We start from the raw sequence: 21,002 nt of genomic DNA on the forward strand, positions 1-21,002 counted from the left end.
ACAAACAAAAAGAAATTCATCACTCTGACCACCAATATTGAAATTCACTCTGACCACCAATACTGGAGCACTTATGCAAAGCATAAAGATGTCTTATATGGTGGCTGATAGAGACCACTATGTTTCCAAATTAAGACAACAGCAAATTCAGAAAAAAAACTTCTGCATCAATTCATCTGCAGATGGTTGCATAAAAATTACCTTGCAAATATGAAAAAAGTTTGTAATCAGAGAACATGAATATAACTTCCAGCAAATGCAACAATTTGAGAGTGAAGGTTTCTGCCCAGTGCAGGTCAGCAGAGATGAATAACTATTGGCAATTTTACTCTGAAAACAGTGTGCCATAATGGATTTTTGATATCAGATTGTCCACACAGTCATGAAAAAAATATGGATGGGGAGAGATACCCAATAACGGTCTTAACTTTAATCAATGGTAAAAGTAGCATTGAATAACAGCAATTGGAAAAAGTTTTAAATGCTTACAAAAAAATTGAGATCTTTATTCCCACATGAACTTTAAATTGGTATAGATTGCAGGGGAGTAATCTAGTGTAAAAGCAGGTGAAAGTGGACAGTTGGGTACAGTTTGAAGTAACTGGGACCACCTGTACTCTGACCAGAAGCCTCCTGATCTGCAGCATGAAACTCATGAAAAGTATGTTGTGCTCTTCAACAGAAGACATTTTTGAGATGTTAACAGGACTGCATGGCTTTTTGGAAAGGGGGGGGGGGGGCTCATAGTAGTGTTGGGTGCAAAGCAATTGATAAATGGGAATTGTACATACAAGTGTATTAATAATCAGTCTTATATCTAAGTGAACATAAAATAGTAGGTAATATGAATTTTGAAATAAAGCAAAATCTGTCCCAAGTTCCTCAATGATGAAATCAGGATGTAAAGTGGGGTCAAAAATCAGCAATGGGAGACTGACTGACAAACTGTTTTCTTCCTGATGTTATTTGTGACTGAACTGAACTTCTGAACTGCAGAAATCATTAAAATTCCTCTGGGCAGAAAACTGTGTGGGTAGTGCTTGTGTTGTGGAGCTTTGCAAAGCGCACTGACTGAATTTGCAGCAAACAATGAATGAAGAATGAATGAACAATGAAGACATCTTTTGATACTAATACCTGTTGCCAAACTGCTGCAGGTGTTTTCCACATTTGCTACTGTTGTGCCCTCTCTTGGTCACCGTAGTCTTTCAAGTTCACTGTGCCAATGTGCTAAGACCTCTGACAGCGATGCAGCAGACTAGATGAAGGTTTCCTGGCTGCTGGTGTATTTCTGTCTTCACTGTGTCCCCGTCTCTCTTCAGGGACATGTTAGAGGAGACCAACAGATGTTCGATCATCCCAGAGTCATGGTCTGTCAGCACAGTGCTGCTCACAGGCTTCTGTCCTTTTCCCACCGCACACTGCACCTTAAACAGGTGTTCAAAACAGAAACATGCAGCCCAACTCAATCACTGTGAAGACTCGCAGTTAACATGTAAACACAGACTTTACCAACCAGGAGCTCCAGGATCTGTAAGACAGATGGACGACAGCACTTGGCCAAAACAGCAAGACCATCGCTTGTCATTTCTGAAAGAGTGTCCATATTACATGGTGCCAAAAAAAAAAAGACTTCAAAACAGAAATTAAAATCTCTAAAGACAGAGCGTTCTCACCATCCAAAGCACTCGTGAGGAGGTGCACGGCCCCGAGAACCGACAGGTCTGGCTCAGCCGACTCCACAAGATTCAAAAAGTCCTTGAACCTTTGTTTCTCGGACACCACGTTAACGTCAACCGGTGCAGCACTCGGACTCAGGCACATTCGTTCCAGCTGAGGCAGAGGGAGACGTGCAAGGGCTAACACCACAGTACAACAACTCTTGAGTGCGGATTTGAGATCTTGGTCTCACCCACCACATTCTGTAGCGCACTAATGGCTCCTTGCTCCTCCATAAGCATCGTAAGCTGACAGAGTAGAGAGGAGCGCGTGGAGGCCGGAAGGTCTGAGAGCAGCTGGAAATGATGATTGAGCTGCTCCAGTTCTGCAAATGGAAAATAAAAATCACAAAAAGAATGTGACACAATTCACCTCCAAAAAACTAAATACGTTCATTCACCAAGATGAATAAAATAGACTACATGAGAGTTCCACCAAGTTCTAGGCATCCCAGAAAGTTGATAAAAAATGTATTTGTAATTGAGGAGCCTAATTAATATATACATGTCATATCTTTCAACACACAATAACAATTGCAGCAAGTGATGTCTTTGCTGGAATACGAGTGTTGCAAAGGTTTTGAAAAAAGCGTTTTGATTTTTCCATCACTAATTTACAGTACAGAAGAAAAGTTCAACCACAGTGGTTCCTAATTTTTCATAATCCAACCAGCAGCCACCGATCATCCAGTAGGTGGTGAATGCAGCTATGAGATATTACACAGGCAAAACAGAATTGTTTTTTTCCAGCTGATCTGGAGCATCATAAGTTTACCATCTAATCAGTTTGTCTTCATTATATGTTTTTTTAAGTTTGTGAGTTCCAAAACAATAGCATTTACTGTTATTGAGTTGTTGCTTACACAAACCTGAGAATGACTAACCCACCACGAGCCACACACTGTCGCCAGCACAGGGAATAAATTCTCAGGCAAATGGCATTCTCAAGTAATAGCTGACAGGCAAAAAAAAAAAAAAAAAAAAGATTCCTCCTCTATATGTGCCAAAAAAAGTCCTTTTGGCTGCTCCCTTATTTTCACTCTGGGTCGCCACAGCATGTCCTTCCTGACTCAACTCCACACTATATGAAGAAATATGGCGGGGTGGGGTTTGAACTGGGAACCTTCCGCACTGAAACCAATCGTCCCAACCACTTGGCCACGACCCCTGCATGCTAACATACGCACCAAACAACTTTAAAATCTAATGACCTTCTCCCCAGAATGTACAAATGTTCTAAGTATGAAGTGTATACTGCGTTCCTGAGTTATACTACAACAAGATTGATATTTGCATGTGTCTGTCGAGCCCATCTGCTAATGTTATGCAAGTACAGATAAAAACTGTTGGGTAAAATGTTGGCAGCAGTAAATCCTTGGAAATATACAGAACACAGAATTTGATGTTGCCAATTTCTCTCATGAAGACGCCAATGCCATGATGCCAATTTTCTCTCATGGTTTGCTGATAATTTCAATTTTTTTTTTTCATTTTGAATTCAACTGGATTATTACAAAGTCAAAATCTTCCACACGTGTGCTTCAAATGGGGGAAAAGATTAATACGAGGTATACCAATAATAACCAACAGGTGTGGAAAAACTCACACATGCACACGAAGGTTCAAGCTTGGCTGACATAAAAACATAGGAATCAAATCCATATAGTTTTTGAAAAAAATAAAAATGTACGATACTTTTCTCACAGACCTCGTACATTACTCAAATAATATTCTGACAGTTTGCAAACAAATATCAATGAAAACTGTACCAGCTGGATACTGGTTTGTAAGAGGATATTTGTGCAAATTCAACTTTCCTACTATCAGAGGATAAGAGGGAAGGCGATGAGGAGAACTAACATGAGTTAAAAGGCCTTATAAAGGACAAGAGGAAAGGAAAATATTATCACTAAAATAATTAGACTGCAATTTAGTGATGATGGAAAATTATGCCAATAAATAAACATCATGACAAAAATTTGAACATATCATTCATTAAAATAAACTGATTCAACCCTTTTTTCCTGAAATATGCCAAACCCCTTCAGAAAAACTGCTAACAAGCTTTTTTTTCTATTTAATGGGCTACTAAGAATAAGTTAAATGCATTCCTGAAGATTCTACCCAAAATGTTTAAATATTTACTGTACATTGACCAATGGACCGGTCTTTTCACAGATTGACAGTTACAAACATGACTATTAGTGACGGCAAGAAATGGAATGTTTGTAAAAATCAAATTAAAAGTATTCAGAAAATTATTTGATCTTTTTGAACTGATCAAAACATCTCACCACAGTGACATCTAGTGGCTAAATGCATAAAAACAAATTAAAAATAGTGTTCTCTTGGATCTTGTATTTAATTCCATTTAAAATTGTCCAGCTATTGGTTAGTGTATTATGTAGATTATAATTTTGTATGAAGGGAGATTTTATTGTAATTTGTAGGAAGTGTTTTAGTAGATTAAGTAATCATTTGTGTTGATTGATAAGGTGAGGACTAGTGAACCTCCTGTTTGAGGCCATGTTGGCAGCTTTTCACATAATCTGCAGCTACTCTTATACACTATTATAAGAAATAAGAACGATGGCACAGTGGGACATGTATGGACTTCGGGCTGTAAAGTAGGCCTTTTGTTGGCATGCGATTTATGAAGCCTTGTTGCTGGGTCGGTTGCACCTGGATCCTAGTGGCCACTGCTGCTTGCATTATGATGTTTCTCCTCTTACTCATAAGCTCTCACCACTATATAACATTGAATTGGAAACAGTGTGTGTAATGGTACAGTTCACAGCAATGCACAAATCTCTTGAGTCACAGTTATTCAAAGCAAATATAAACCAGATCACGATTATATGCAGATGAATTTGGTGATACGACATTCAGATTGTATCCAGTTGTACTGTAGGAGACAATCTGAATACTCTAGTCAATTGAAGTTGGAATTTTTAGCAGTTATAAGGTCTTTAAACTCCCACGTTGCAGCTGCTCAGTCGGACATGCATATGCCATTACAGTCCATCAAGGACTGTGGATGACTCGCTAGAACTTGTCAGAAATGTTTGTAGAAGGCAGTCACAACATTAATTTTATGGTACAGTAATTACTTTTTCACACAAGTGACATCAGTGCTGACTGCGGTTTCTTCAATATCCAGCAAGCAACAGGTGCCTTAACGGCCACCAGGACACTGCAATTCAGAACAACACCACTGTTTTAATTTTAGGGTCATTTTTCATATTAAAATGTGCATATATATATATATATATATATATATATATATATATATATATATATATATATATATTCAGAATAATAGTAGTGCTATGTGACTAAAAAGATTACCTTGGGAAACAAGGTACCAGTAGATTCTCACAAATCCAACAAGACCAAGCATTCATGATATGCACACTCTTAAGGCTATGAAATTAAGGGGGTGTTCACAATAATAGTAGTGTGGCATACAGTCACTGAGTTCGTCAATTTTGTGGAACAAACAGGTGTGAATCAGGTGTCCCCTATTTAAGGATGAAGCCAGCACCTGTTGAACATGCTTTTCTCTTTGAAAGCCTGAGGAAAATCGGACGTTCAAGACATTGTTCAGAAGAACAGTGTAGTTTGATTAAAAAGTTGATTGGAGAGGGGAAAACTTATACGCAGGTGCAAAAAAGTATAGGCTGTTCATCTACAATGATCTCCAATGCTTTAAAATGGTCAAAAAAAAAAAAAAAAAAAAAAACAGACGCGTGGAAGAAAATGGAAAACAACCATCAAAATGGATAGAAGAATAACCAGAATGGCAAAGGCTCACCCATTGATCAACTCCAGGATGATCAAAGACAGTCTGGAGTTACCTGTAAGTGCTGTGACAGTTAGAAGATGCCTGTGTGAAGTTAATTTATTTGCAAGAATCCCCCGCAAACTCCCTCTGTTAAATAAAAGACATGTGCAGAAGAGGCAGATGTGAAGAAATCATGAAAAACTGTGGTTATACAACTAAACACTAGTGATTCACAGGACTGCTACAAAAGCAGTTTGAACATAATAGTTTTGAGTTTGTAGCGTCAACAGCAGATGCTACTATTATTGTGAACACCCCCTTCTCTACTTTTTTTTTTTTTTTTTACTAATAGCCCAATTTCATAGCCTTAAGAGTGTGCATATCACGAATGCTTGGTCTTGTTGGATTTGTGAGAATCTACTGGTACCTCGTTTCTCATGTAACAATAAGAAATATACTCAAAACCTGGATTAATCTTTTTAGTCACATAGCACTACTATTATTCTGAACACTACTGTATATATATGCAGAAATATGCAGCATTTTTTACAGTTATTTACAGAAAGTTTAAGGACCCACTCAATGGCCACTGACTGACTCCATTAATTTATGCTTGCCCTGCTTACTGCAGTGGGAAAAAATTAAACCCCCAAATTTGATCACTTTTATCAATTTAATCTGAACACTGGAGGCAAAAAAGTGAAAAAATAAATATACAAAAATGGAGGCTCACATTCTGATATGACAGAATGGAGCACTGAGAAGCCTTTTTAACTTAACAACATACATTTGTTCAGTTTGTGTCAAGAGTTTGGTGGTAGCAGAGCGTAAAACTGAAAACACTCGCTTACCATGTGTAACACAGCTATCTTCAGATGCATGCACACCAGCATCCACGGCACTCACGCCCACTTCCTTTGCAGATCCATCAACCTCAAAACCCCCACTTATACCCGACATCACGCACAGCTCTGTGGACAACACTTCATCTGTTACAATCCCATTTCACATTCATGAAACTCAGAAAAGACTTTTAATCTAGAAACATAAATTCTTTCTCACCAAACCGTCCACAAGCTTTGACCTCCAGTTCGACGAGGCCATAGGCGATGGTAGTGTGAGGGGGTATCTCCATGGTAACATTACTGTCATTGTTCAGGCTTCCATTTTCTTTCAAGGAAATCTGCAGAACATTGACACAATATTAATTGCACTGAACTCCAATAAACATGTTAGTAACCAGATGTAGTCACTGCTGAATTGCTGATTAGCCACAGGTCACAATGAATCTTTTGTTGGTTTAATCCCTGTCCTTCTGGGGATGAAGATTAAAAAAAAATTGCTGGGCTAATTTCAAGACACACATATGTGTGAAAGAGAGACAGAGAGAAAAATAAAAACATATACAACAAACAGGAGAGAGTGTTTACAAATCAAATCTGGAACAGGTGTTGCAGACTGAATGGTCCCCCTTAAAAATTTTTCCACCCTGCCTTCACTGCGCATGCGTCATCAGCAGCGGTTCACCGATTATCACCTAATTTTTGCTTCAAACTGCACTCCAGTCATCATCTATCTCAGCAACAGATATCTGAAGCTTTTGTACAACAATCATTTCCACATAAATTGGCCTCTCTTCATTGGCTTCCTGTTAATTCTAGAATAGAATTTAAAATTCTTCTTCTTACTTATAAGGTTTTGAATAATCAGGTCCCATCTTATCTTAGGGACCTCGTAGTACCATATCACCCCAATAGAGCGCTTCGCTCTCAGACTGCAGGCTTACTTGTAGTTCCTAGGGTTTGTAAGAGTAGAATGGGAGGCAGAGCCTTCAGCTTTCAGGCTCCTCTCCTGTGGAACCAGCTCCCAATTCAGATCAGGGAGACAGACACCCTCTCTACTTTTAAGATTAGGCTTAAAACTTTCCTTTTTGCTAAAGCTTATAGTTAGGGCTGGATCAGGTGACCCTGAACCATCCCTTAGTTATGCTGCTATAGACGTAGACTGCTGGGGGGTTCCCATGATGCACTGTTTCTTTCTCTTTTTGCTCTGTATGCACCACTCTGCATTTAATCATTAGTGATCGATCTCTGCTCCCCTCCACAGCATGTCTTTTTCCTGGTTCTCTCCCTCAGCCCCAACCAGTCCCAGCAGAAGACTGCCCCTCCCTGAGCCTGGTTCTGCTGGAGGTTTCTTTCTGTTAAAAGGGAGTTTTTCCTTCCCACTGTAGCCAAGTGCTTGCTCACAGGGGGTCGTTTTGACCGTTGGGGTTTTACATAATTATTGTATGGCCTTGCCTTACAATATAAAGCGCCTTGGGGCAACTGTTTGTTGTGATTTGGCGCTATATAAAAAAAATTGATTGAAATTGATTGATTGATAAATTCAGCATTATATCATAATAAAAGAAGGAGGAAGTGATCAGAGCACGACGAGCTGCTAGCTGCTGCATTCACTGCGCATCTGTCATTTCAAAGGGTCACCGATTATCGGCTCGTTTCTGCTTAAAACTGACTTTGCTTTGGGTGAAGAGAACGTCTTAGACGAGCCGCTGTGGTCCGAAATGACGCATGCGGAGTGGAGGCAGGGTGAACCAATTTTTAGGGGCAGAATGTTCAGTCTGGGTCCTGGCTGGTAATCATCAAGCAGACGACGAGTCCATTTCAACCTCTTGATAGTACACATCTATGTACTGTAGCTGGACGAAATGTGGGCATCAGTCCCATTGGTTGCCCACCGGGGTCCTCAACACTGGGGCACCTTGTTCCTCATTGTTGGATTATGCACAGAGAAACATGCCACATACCATCTTTATTTATAAAGCATTTTACTACAGCCAGAGCTGACCCAAAGTGCTGTACACTAAAACATAAAGTTAAAACATGTAGACATATATTTAAACAAGTTAATAAATTAAAAATAAAACAATAAAAAACCCTATAAAATTTAAAAACCTATAAAATCCACCCAAAAATCTAAAATCTAAGTCTCAGTGCGGTCGAAAGACAAGGAAAAAAGATAGGTTTTAAGATGATGCCTAAAAATGGCCAATGATGGTGCCTCTCTTACACCTAAAGGCAAAATGTTCATGACCAAAATGACATAGCTGACACTCCCTCACAATACAAGTGAAGCTCCTCATCAGCGTCTCTCTAAGTAACCACTCATTTGACACAAAGTCATTCCAACAGTACCAAAGGATTCACCAAAGAGACCTAGGTCCAAAGACATCCAGTGACCTCATGACCCCAGAAGCTCTTCCCAGGCATCTTCTGATCTCAAAGGCTGAAGACCCAGATACATCATAGTTTGCAAAATATTGATGTTCTGCCACAATTACGAAAACTGATAAAGGAATTAGTGTTGCATTTTCTGGTTCTGGATAAGGCACACATTTTGATTGTTTGACATAGGCTAATTTCAGCGAAGCAGCATAAACTGCTGTTTTTGCAGCAGGACACCAGTCTCTTGCAAACTCACATCCACAGGGAATTCTCAAGTCTGCATTCCCCTTGCTAGCATCTGCTACAATGTTTTCAGCAAAGCTTCCCTTATATGACCGGATGAGGTCTTGTTTTGCGATGCTGTACACCAGCAAATCCTCTTCAACTAGGAGGTACAGAGTTATTGCAGTGAAAGTACATGACTGTCAGACAAATAATTCAACAAAACATCAGCTGAATGAATCAATTTGTTAAATGTGTTTGCGTAACAAGAAACATTCGTCATATGGTTAAAGACTATGAAGAATCAAATTTCTAAGGTTAATTAATCCATTTGGGGATCATTCTGCTGGGCTGAAATATGGGTTACAAAATGCTAACAATAAGGAGTAACTTACTGTACAGGTTTAGAGGTAATTCCACTTTCCAGCAGAATTACAGATTAGTAGATGATCAGGAGAGCTGATAGACTCTTCTCCACAAACACAGCATAAACGATCCCAAAAAAGTACTCACGCTACCAAAACTAAATGCTGGCAGTACAGTAAACTGTTTAATCCATTGTTTTCAATGAAGATGAAAGAGAATTCTACCACCTCTGGCCAAGAAAGTGCCACTGGCACATTGTGAGGGTGCGTGACACTAAAAGCTAATTTTTTAAAATTATTATTATAATTTTTTTTTTTTACACTTTCAGCAGCAACAAGAACAAACTAGATTACAGACTATTCAAGTACATTATTGCTGTGTGCTGGAGAAATGGTGCCCCAAAGTCTGGTAAGATGTCAGTCATGTTCAACCCCTTTCAACAGAGAAATGAGGATATCACAGGAGACTTTCTCTTCCAAAAGTGACACTCAAAGTACAACATAAAAAGTAATAATACCTTAGTGATCTTGGGCCCGCAGGTCAGACCTCCTCCACACTGTCCTCCCAGCTGCATGTCCTCTATGACAGAACAGGGCTGTGTGGTCACAATACGCTCCTTCACAACACCAAACACTTGCCTCTGCTTCTCCTTCATCTGCTGGATCAGACAGTGGGACATGTCCAGCATCCTGAGATTGAATTAATGAAAACAGCAAAGGTTATATTTAGGTATGCAAATGGCAATATTTTTAAATTGATTAATCTCCCAATTATTTTTGATTAATCAATTAATCTAACTTTTAAAAATACTATTGATTATTTTCTGATTAATCAATTATCCTTTGGTTAATATACCAGTAAATCATAACCATAATTTCTATCAATAACTTTCAACCTTGTGTTCAAATATTTTGTCATAAAACGTGTTTTTACAATAATAGTAATAAAAATATCAATATATAAAGGGTATAAAGAAAGAAAGAAAGAAAGAAAGAAAGAAAGAAAGATGGCAAAAACATGGAAGATTTGCCTATTTGTGAGACACAAAACACAGAAGATACAATCCTAACATATTTCATAGGGCTGCAGGGAACTATCAGTTTCATTATTAAATAATCTGTTGATTATTTTCTGCATTAATCCATTAGTTGTTTGGTCCATAAAAATGTCAAAATATCTTTTAGTGCGTCCCAAAGGAAAGAATGATGTCTTTAAATGTCTGAAATCAGAGAATTTGGACATTAAAAAAGACTCAAAATGATTAATTGATTCGCAAAATAGATGACAATTACTTTAATAACTGATTAATTATTACAGCTCTGTTAAGACTATAAAAGGTAAAACAAAAGTGGAATATTTATTTTGGTCAGGAAATGCTACAACAGACTGAAGTATTTTGTGAATGTGGTTTTAAAAATAGTAAGAATTACATCAAAACAACACGTTAATATTCAACCTCACCTCCTGCTGTGTCCAACTTTATGGTTGGACAAAGATCACCGCTGCAGTGTGTAGTTCTGTCACACACGTGGGGGCATTACCTGTCGTTGGTATCTCGAAGGAGCGACGGTACGTCCACTTCTTGTTTCTTCAAACTACCAAAGGATGACTGCAGTTTGGAAGACTCTTTGCCCTGTATTTTCACAGTGGAATGTTCAAAACTTGCATCCACGCTCGCCTGAAGGTTGCCCCCGAATGTCCCGTTGTACTTGATGAAGTCTGTCTCTGTGACAGCTGTGGACAGTCACACATTTTGATGTGAAGCAGAATGTCACGCTTAAAAAGCCTAATGAATTGGGAGGAAATCCAACAAATAAAGGTTTGGGAGTGGCTTTTCTTACAATGAGCTGCAAAGATTATTTTCTAGCTATCTTTAAAGACATGGGGCAAGTTCTGGAGACACGTGCGCAGAGTACTTTTAGAAGAACATGCTGTAATTGCCTTCTTACAAATATCACAGTTCCCAGTGATTTTATTTACAGCTGATGTTATTTCACTCAGCAATCGCTGTGTTCATGTATCGCTGGTGGTCAGGGGGTGCATGTTGCTGTAAGATAATCACTGTGATTATGAACACAGCAGTTTGTTACTGGATATTAGATAATGCCTGAATAGATTCTTGTCATTTGACTGGTGGTGTGTGTGTCCCGTGACATGGATTATTCATACCATTTGCCATTGTGTTCCATTTACCATGCAATTGTGGTGCTATTTAGTGTGCCATTTTGATACTATATGTTTTGTGCTATTGCATGCTGCGATCACCGGGCACACTCACACTAGCGGCGATGGCCCTTAGCTTAAAAACAAGCATGGGGGGTTTGTTTTGGTGACTGATGGCAATTTGAATGAGCTTATTATTATTATTATTAGGACGTAGTAAACCATCTGGAGGCATTTGCAGTATTTACATCTGTAGCTAAAGTACAAGCGCAGATGGACAAAAAGTTCGACGAATTTCTGTTGTGACTTTCCGCTGGACTGAGGAAAGCGGACGGCAGTCTGTACACAAAGAAGTCAGTGCACGGCATCAGATATGGACTGCATCATCAGGATTGTTTTTGAACTATCTGACTGTTTTTGCAACTTGACTGAGAACAATTTTGGATTGTTAAAGTTCGTGTTGGGCTATTTGGAACCTCTTAACCTCAAAGGACCAGCGACGCACACCAAAAGGTAAGTCCCTTTTCTCTTGTTTATAAAGTAATAAAATATCAAATGACAAGGATCTGTTTTAAGGAGTTATATAAAACAAATAATGAATGTTTTTTCATTTGTGTAATTCACTGTTTCACAGTTGTGATTCTCATGCTGTCTCGCGGTCTGTGACTCATGCGAGAGGTCGGTTTCAGCAGAGTTCTGGTTTAGGGCACAATGTAAACACACTTCGTGAAGTATGGACAAGACAACATCAGGGCACAGCAGCAGTTCATCACAGGTGCTACGCCTCTTCTAGAAAACCCACTCAATGTGAGAGAATGTGTCATCATCATAATCGCTCATGAACTCGCTGAATTGGCACCAACCACATCCTCGCTAGCCACTGCTTACATGGCTTTGAAATGCCAGGACGCTGCTGGCACCACGGAGCATTCTGGGAAGCGCAGGGGCATTATGGGAAACGTTAAAGTACCGAATGGGAAGAACATTTCATTCGCTGAAAGATGAAATGTTCCGAACATTTCATCTTTCAGCGAATGAAATGTTCTTACCATTGCACTCATAAACATTCATTGTTTGTATACTGTACGAAGTATCAGAATGTGGTACCGTATCAATAGCCACTTTGTTGTTTTTTTTTTTTTTTCCTTTTCTTTTGCGAACATTTCTTATACAGATTTACATAGTTTTGGTCCTCCCATTCAGCTTCGGCAACTTTTAAGGACTAGAAAGACTCAAACTATGCAGCTTCATGTAGTAATTCAAGATTTGCAATCTCATCATCTTCTATCCGTTCATCCATGTTGTTTTGCAGAAGTACGGCCCGTGAATTTACATGCATCATCATGTTCTAAAAAATAGCTAGAAAATAATCTCTATGACTCGTCGTAACAATATAGAAGCTGCCAATAGGTTTACCTGGTTTTATGGGTGGATCTCCTTTCAGTATATCATTGAGGCTAAAGTCAGTGGGAAGATACCTGGGCTTCTGCCAGACCCATTTACGCTTTCGCTTCACCACCACTGTCAGAAGGTTAATAGTGTCATTGAGACTGCAAACTGGGACCAACAACCCACCACGATCCACCTCCTCCACAAAGTTTCTGGTGGCTGTGGAAAGCATGATGGTGCAGCAGGACCACAGGAACCTAATAAAAATACTAATCAGCAAAGAAAGGACGAGTCAGGGGGCTGAAAGCTGTCAAGATAAAATCATCATAGCACAAATCTGCATCTTAAAGAAAAGTCATCAAACTGGAAAAACATCTGCAAACTGAAAAAGTTAACGCAGGTTCTTCTGCTACATAACAGCTAGCTTAAACAATACAATTCAACATTATGGCAGAAACAAATGAATAAAATTATTACCGCTTCCTCGACTTCTTCTTTTAGCGACGTGTTTCCAGGACGAAAAACTTTGTTTACGAGCTGCATCTGCTTTAACAACTTTTAAACAAACATGCCCCGACAAATGACGGAAGTTGTTGAGAATGACGCCCCTCCCACAACATATAGGCAGTCATTTTTAGGGGCGTGGTCAGAGAAGGCGCTGCCATTTAATTCACCTACACAAAATCAAGAAGAAGAAATGTTTTTTAAAACTTAATTAATTATGCAAAATAAACATTTACAACAAAATATGGCGTAAACAAAAGTTAGTTCTCCAGTTTAACATAATGCCAGAACAGGCTATTTCAGAACAAAGAAGTAAAAATGAGGGAAAAAAAAAAAAACCTCAAACCAAACCAAAACAAAACAAACAAACAAAAAACAACAACAAAAAACAAAAAACAAAAACAAAACAAAAATAAATAAAAAAACAAACAAATACATAAACTAATGAATATTTAAACTATTATAACATGAAATATTATAATTTATAATGATATTTTCCATCCATCCATCCATTTTCTTCCGCTTTATCCGGAGTCGGGTCACGGGGGCAGCAGCTCAAGCAAAGCCGCCCAGACCTCCTGATCCACACACACCTCCCCCAGCTCCTCCGGGGGAACCCCAAGGCGTTCCCAAGCCAGCCGAGATGGAATCCTTCCAGCGTGTCCTGGGTCTTCCCCGGGGCCTCCTCCCAATAATGACATTTTATTTTTTAGAATATTTATATATTATATTATAATATACTTATATTTAAATAACATATTTATATTTAAATCCTGTTATTAAATTATTAATTATTATTACACTATATTTATAATATAGATGTATCATAAATGTATAATATAAATATAATTTAATTTATAATATAAATTAGACTATTATAACTATATTTAGAATTCTATTTAAATTATTGTTATAATTTTAATTTTAATATTTTATTAAAATATTTAAAATAAAGAATTTTAAAGTTCTTTATTAATTGACTGAGTGCATGTCAGCAATTAAACCGCCGTTATCAAAGTGTCATGACACACAAATCAAAGCCAAACCAACACCCAGAGCAACAAACGCTGGACTTACAGAGCAAAGTAACATGTTGTGATTGTACGGGCAGGCCAACACTGCACACCATAAACCTGCAGCACGTCACTCCATAACTGATCTTTCACCTTTATGTCAATATAAAACATATTAAAGCTGGCCTTTGTTGTTTTGTTTTGTGACAGGAAATGAAAATCCATTTTTTAAAATACAATAAAGTGAAAAGTTTTTTTTTAATGTCAAGCAGTGTAACTTATTACTAAATAAAATGAGAAAAAAGCATTATATAAAAACTTACCCGTGTGCCTTCTAGGAAATTTATACCTAGATTTCTAATATAAAGCCATATATCTAACCTTTCTATTGATCACATAGTCTTTGACACTAGGTGACCTTGAAGGGTGAAACTCAAGGTTATAAATGTTTATCTCAAACAGTTTGGAACCAAAAACGTTTAAACACGGTGGATGGGTTGTGTGTTGAGGATAAAGTGATTCAGGTTTGGACAGAATTGATCAAATTTCAATGCCACACAAAACCAGATACGATGGCATCACTGAATCACATCTGTACATCAAACATGTAATGTGCGGGTGTTACGCCGTCTCAGTGTCCCTTCCTGTTTAACTTTGATGTATTTCATGTTATAAAATATTAGAATCATATAAATGGCAGGTAAAACCTCTGTTGAGAGATAGAGTACTGTAGATCACATACACTGGTAAACCAGATCTTCCACTTTTCATTGTAAGAATACTTGACCAGAAGGTTCTTGCTCTGTGGAGACGTTTTACCTCAGTTTCTGGTAAGAGGTCAGTCATTCTCAACCACCTTTATTAGACAAATGGTGTGCACCTGCCATCTGTCACTGTTTTGCAGACACAGACATAAGTGGCTCAATGATAATGACAAAAACTAAGGATTAGACGTTTTATTAGAGCTCATGGAGCATAATATTGGATACATGTGTCCCAAAATAGAATAGAATAGAATAGAATGCTTTAGAATATAGAATAGAAAGCCCTGTGACCAAAAGACAATGGTGCAGTAGTTACAGAGAAAGACAGCTGGACTCGCAATTTTCTGCTGTCGATAAAAGTTGCCCAATCATAGTGAAAAATGTTAATTACACTGTTATGAGACAAACATTCCAGCAAGGAATTCAGGATCATTGCAGCAGTTCATGTTGTAAAGAAGTCCTTGCAAAATGATATTGTTTAAAAAACATGTAAAAGACGCAACAGAAATAAATTAAACCTGTAAGGCATCAGGCAGGTGCAGAAATGTCGGAGGCATACACTTATATCAAAGCTTTCTCAGAGGTAGAAAATGTTCCTTATAAGTCAACAGCTAAAGTAACCGGTTGTTCAGTACATTTGAAGCTACCGTGGAGCAAGTACCAAAAGGTTTTCCTTTTCTATTACACAGACAGTCACTTTTTTAATAGTACGGTGTACAGTAACAGGTAAACACAAAATACACTTGCATAAACATGCTTTCAAAACCGAGATAAGCGCTCGCAATTAAGGCATAGCTTTGATGAATTGCAATAGGTAAGAACGGTACTGAATGTGAATGGTAAAAGTCTGGAAAAAGGCATCATCATCATCATCATCGGCGTCATTGTCTCCAGAACCAGCCTGGATGAGTCACAGCTCAGACGTCACCACAGTACAGGAAAGTCTATGTGAGTGAAGCCGGGGTCTTTCCTCAGCTCCCAGTATGTGTTGTTACTGACCCAGCTGTCGTTCTTTGACTTTCTGTGGAGGCAAGAGTGATACAAACTGTGAATCAGTGATGGGTGTGAGCAGGAGAGATCTCGTTGACACAAACTGCATGCTCAGAAATTACGGTGGCTGAGAGAGGTCACACCACTTCCACATGAAGACAACACTAACACAAAGCACTTATGAATACAAACAAGTGTGTAGTCTGCACTAACCCATGCTGCCATAGGCAAACATTGATAGTCTAACGGTGACAAGTGGCACTTTTGTTGAAGGCTTTTACAAAGTACAGTTTAGTGACCTTGACCTTTGGATCCCAAAGCCAATAGGCATCTTTGTGTCATTACACCTAACACATGTTTAGGGGTGACATGGTGGCTTAGTGGTTAGCACTGTTGCCTCACAGTGAGAAGGTCCTGGAATCACTAGCCCCTGGTCCTTTCTTTAGTGAGTTTGCATGTTCTTCCTATGTTTGTGTGAGTTCCCTCCACGTGCAAATTCCAAAGACATGCATGATCGGTGACTTGGAAACTTTACAAGTTTTACAAGTTTTACTGTAGGAGTGTATGAATGTGATTGTTTGTTTACAACCCCAATTCCAATGAAGCTGGAAGTCGTTTGTTGCCCCGTCCCAACTTTTTTGAAATGTGTTGCAGGCATCCATTTCAAAATGAGCAAATATTTGCCCAAAAACAATAAAGTTTATCAGTTTGAACATTAAATATCTTGTCTTTGTGGTGTTTTCAATTGAATATAGGTTGAAGAGGATTTGCAAATCATTGTATTCAGTTTTTATTTACATTTTACACAACGTCCCAACTTCATTGGAATTGGGGTTGTATATGCAGCCCTGTGATAAGTTGGCATCCTGTCCAGAGTGTACGCCGCCTCTCGCTCTGTGACTGCTGGGATAGGCTCCAGTCCAGGCTTCATATTATTATTTTTTGAGGAAGTGGGTATAGACAACGATTGAATGAATGAATGAATGAATGAATATACCAAGAACTGACTGCACTCACAGGATTTTTACAAACTACACTCCAGTGAGCTTGACCACTGATCTTTTAAGAGAACAGGCTTCCATGCATCTATCCATTTTCTATACCCACTTACTCCACTTAAGGGTCACGGGGGTGCTTAAGCCTATTCCAGCAGTCATAGGGCGTGAGGTGTGGTACACCCTGGACAGGATTCCAATCTATCACAGGAACAATAGGTTTCTTGGTGTCATAAACCAAGGTTGGTGACAATAAGATAGTTAGGAAAGAAGATTTTTACAATGTACGCTCCAGTGACCTTGACCTTTGGACCCCCAAATCAAAAGGCCTCTTAGGGTAAAATGGTAAATGGATTGCATTTATATATTTCCATCTGCATCAGACGCTCAAAGCGCTTTACAATAATGCCTCACATTCACCCCGATGTCAGGGTGCTGCCATACAAGGTGCTCACTACACACCGGGAGCAACTAGGGGATTAAGGACCTTGCTCAAGAGCCCTTAGTGATTTTCCGGTCAGGCTGGGACTTCTACCCTTGTTTTAATCGACATCAGGCCATCTGGTGGCAAATTATGCTAGAAAGGCGACTGTCCAAAGTAATGATTGTCACGGAGCAAAATGGATATAATTTTTAAGGATTTGGATTGTGACATGAATCAGGAGTGAAAACTGAAACTAAAAGACCAAAAAGACCTTTTGACAAGACTTGTCAATGTACCACTGACTTTTCATTTACTTTATTGATGATTTTACACTTAAGAAGGCCACATTTTTGTGTTTTATTTGTTTGCAATAAACTGAACAGTAGAAGTCAGAAAAGTCCTTCGGGCAGAAATTATTATAATTTTTTTTTTGGTGGTATTAATATCTCTGTTGTGTTGTGGTTGTTTGCAGTGTGTCTATTTTTGGGTGCATTGTGTGAATTTACAGCAGACATCAAATTAAACTGCTGCATGCGGTGGAGGTAATATTTGTGTCCTCCATGTTTGCAAGAATTTTCTGAATTTGCAATATGCTTTTGATGCACCTACCTGTGGTTGAACTGATGCAGGTGATTGTGTGTTTGTATTTATTGCATTTGCTTGTGTTGTCTTCATGTGTAAGTGTTGTGGCCTCTCTCGGCCACCATAGTAATCTCTCTCACTTTTTAAAATGGTGTCAGAAATTTAGGTCACCTGAAGAATTTTGGATGGTGTGTGACGTTGTTCTCTTCTAGGACACGCCTCCTCTCTCTCTGCAACTGTTCTATCCTCTGTTTCTGCAGCTCAGCAGCCTCCAGGTTCCCCTCCTCCAGCAATCTGCCAGTGAGGCACATTTACTTTGGAAAGCATGCTAAAACATTAATGTGACATACAGCAGAGTAATTTTCACTTAGATTTTTAAAGATAATTTATGAATAAACCAGCTAAACGTGGCGAGAAGCAGACGGAGCAGAGCAGAAAGTGGCATGTGTGTTGCTCATCTCTCCCACACACCTGCTTGCCAAACAAACAGGAGTTCCACTCAGGCTTTTCACATGTTCATCACCAGGTCATTGTCTCCATCTGTTTGGATGCTTGTATGATCACCTGTTTCCTTGCTGCTTAGCCACACCTACAGCTCTGCCCTCCACCTCAGTATCACTCCTGCTTTGTCCACTTCCAGCATCCCTCAACCCTCTGCGTTGGTCTGTTTGCTTTCCAGTCAGCCATGTAATCACACATGCAACTCTAGTCACCTTCAGAAGATGAGTGCAGCAAAGCCTGCTCAGTGCCTTGGTGGCAGATCTCCTCAGGTCATTTGCTTTCTATTTCTCTTTCCCCTGGAAGCTGCAATAAAACTCACTGGAACTTCAGATCTGGATTTGGATTCGCCCCTTGATAGTGACAGGTGCACACTTGAAGAAATTTAAACCTTGAAAGAGGTCTTATTATACATCTGCTAAGAAAACTATTGTGGACCATCAGGTGTCCTAAAAACATAGTAATTTTTGCAGATAAAATACTGTACCTCAGAGACACTAAAAACACCCATTTCAGGTATCATGAAAATACCCGTTTGTCTGCCTGATGTTTTGAACAGAAAGAAAATGGGGTTCAATCGTACATCCGGCATAAAGCAGCGCAAAGTCCAGTGTAAGAATCATTGTCATTTTTACCCTCTGGGCTCGCAAACTCTGAATAAGACTGCCATTTGAGCTCATGTGGACATGTTGGTCAAAAAATTATGTGTTGTCCGGCAAAAAGCTGGCACATCACATCACCAAAAAGCTTTCATGTCTTAAAACTTCAAAAACCTGTCCAGCACTAGTGCCATATAAACAGCACAACACTCAAATGCACCTTACATAAGCAGGTTCACATGCACGTACACTTTGCCTGCTCACGTTTGCCTGCAACAGAATCAATATGAGGGAGAAGTAAGTTATCTTATAATAGAGTTCTCTCTCTCTCTCTCTCTCTCTCTCTCTCTCTCTCTCTCTCTCTCTTTTTCTCTCTCAGAGACAGGCAACATGATATGTGTAAAACACATAACTGAGATGAATTGAAAACAACCAAGAAAATAAGAGCAGACATGGTAACATATATTTCAGTTTGTTGTATGCGTCACCTCAAGGAGCTTTGGCGGCTGGTGTTCACGGTGTGCTTTGACAGGTTGGTGCTTATCTGTTAATATGCCAGAAAACCAGAATATGCCAGAAGTAAAAAAAATCAAGGACCAAGACGTCGCCCGGTATGGCGGAGACGGGGCCCTACCCTGGAGCCATGCCTGGGGTTGGGGCTCGCGTGCGAGCGCCTGGTGGTTGGGCCTTAGCCCATGGGGCCCAGCCTGGCTCAGCCCGAAAGAGCGACATAAGCCCACCCTCCTGTGGGTTCACCACCTGCAGAGGGGGCCATGGGGGTCGGGTGCAGAGAGGATTGGGTGGCGGTCGAGGGCGGGTGGCCCGGTCCATGCTCACAGCCCCTGGCTGTTGGGACATGGAATGTCACCTCGCTGGGGGGGAAGGAGCCTGAGCTTGTGCGGGAGGTTGAGAGATACCGACTAGAGATAGTCGGGCTCACCTCCACACACAGCTTGGGCTCTGGTACCCAACTCCCGGAGAGGGGCTGGGCGCTTCATTTTTCTGGCGTTGCCCACGGGGAGAGGCGGAGAGTTGGGGTCGCATTGCTTATTGCTCCCCAGCTCAGTCGCCATGTGTTGGAGTTCACTCCAGTGAACGAGAAGGTCTCGTCCCTACGCCTTTGGGTCGGGGACAGGTCTCTCACTGTTGTCTCGGCCTATGGGCCGAGCAGCAGTACAGAGTACCCGACCTTCCTGGAGTCCCTGGGAGGGGTACTAGATAGCGCTCCGACTGGGAACTCCATTGTTCTCCTGGGGGATTTCAACGCCCACGTGGGCGGCGACAGTGAGACCTGGAGGTGGGTGATCGGGAAGCATGGCCTCCCCGATCTGAACCCGAGTGGTGTTCAGTTGTTAGACTTCTGTGCTAGTCACGGTTTGTCCATCACGAACACCATGTTCGAGCAAAAGGGTGTCCATAAGTGCACGTGGCACCAGGACACCCTGAGCCGGAGGTTGATGATCGACTTTGTAGTCGTATCATCTGACCTTCAGCCACGTGTCTCGGACACTCGAGTGAAGAGAGGGGCAGAGCTGTCGACCAATCACCACCTGATGGTGAGTTGGATCCGCTGGGAGGGGAGGAAGCCGGTCAGACCTGGCAGGCCCAAACGTATCGTGAGGCTCTGCTGGGAATGACTGGCGGAACCCTCTGTCAGCGAGGTCTTCAACTCCCACCTCCGGGAGAGCTTCTCCCATATCCCGGGGGAAGTTGGAGACATGGAGTCCAAGTGGACCATGTTCTCCACCTCCATTGTCTATGCAGCCG

General features: G+C 40.2%; 2 protein-coding genes across 5 annotated transcripts in view; both read right to left on the bottom strand.

Moving 5' to 3' along the window:
• Window positions 1–1,135: 1,135 nt before the first annotated feature.
• LOC117514498 (gasdermin-E-like) lies at window positions 1,136–13,475 on the bottom strand. 2 transcript variants are annotated; one of them, XM_034174989.1, is made up of 10 exons: window positions 13,344–13,475; window positions 12,894–13,123; window positions 10,856–11,048; window positions 9,832–10,003; window positions 6,565–6,685; window positions 6,354–6,473; window positions 1,917–2,044; window positions 1,677–1,833; window positions 1,517–1,590; window positions 1,136–1,427 (listed from the first exon to the last, which is right to left on the bottom strand). In XM_034174989.1, the coding sequence occupies exons 2-10, from the start codon at window positions 13,096–13,098 to the stop codon at window positions 1,215–1,217; spliced, it is 1,383 nt and encodes a 460-aa protein (XP_034030880.1). In that variant the 5' UTR covers window positions 13,099–13,123; window positions 13,344–13,475; the 3' UTR covers window positions 1,136–1,214. The 2 variants fall into 2 exon arrangements, with proteins under 2 accessions (XP_034030880.1, XP_034030881.1); XM_034174990.1 differs by having other exon boundaries at window positions 12,894–13,135; window positions 13,344–13,455.
• A 2,341-nt stretch (window positions 13,476–15,816) lies between these two features.
• The window catches only part of osbpl3b (oxysterol binding protein-like 3b), a 147,950-nt gene continuing 142,764 nt past the window's right edge, over window positions 15,817–21,002 (bottom strand). For all 3 annotated transcript variants that reach the window (XM_034174991.1, XM_034174993.1, XM_034174992.1), the window contains 2 exons: window positions 18,310–18,432; window positions 15,817–16,168 (listed from right to left, as the gene is read on the bottom strand). In XM_034174991.1, the coding sequence (XP_034030882.1) occupies window positions 16,072–16,168; window positions 18,310–18,432 (220 nt within the window). In that variant the 3' untranslated portion in view covers window positions 15,817–16,071. The remainder of the gene's footprint in view (window positions 16,169–18,309; window positions 18,433–21,002) is intronic.

Source organism: Thalassophryne amazonica, chromosome 7 (assembly GCF_902500255.1).
Source record: "Thalassophryne amazonica chromosome 7, fThaAma1.1, whole genome shotgun sequence".
In the NCBI taxonomy this organism is placed as follows: domain Eukaryota; kingdom Metazoa; phylum Chordata; class Actinopteri; order Batrachoidiformes; family Batrachoididae; genus Thalassophryne; species Thalassophryne amazonica.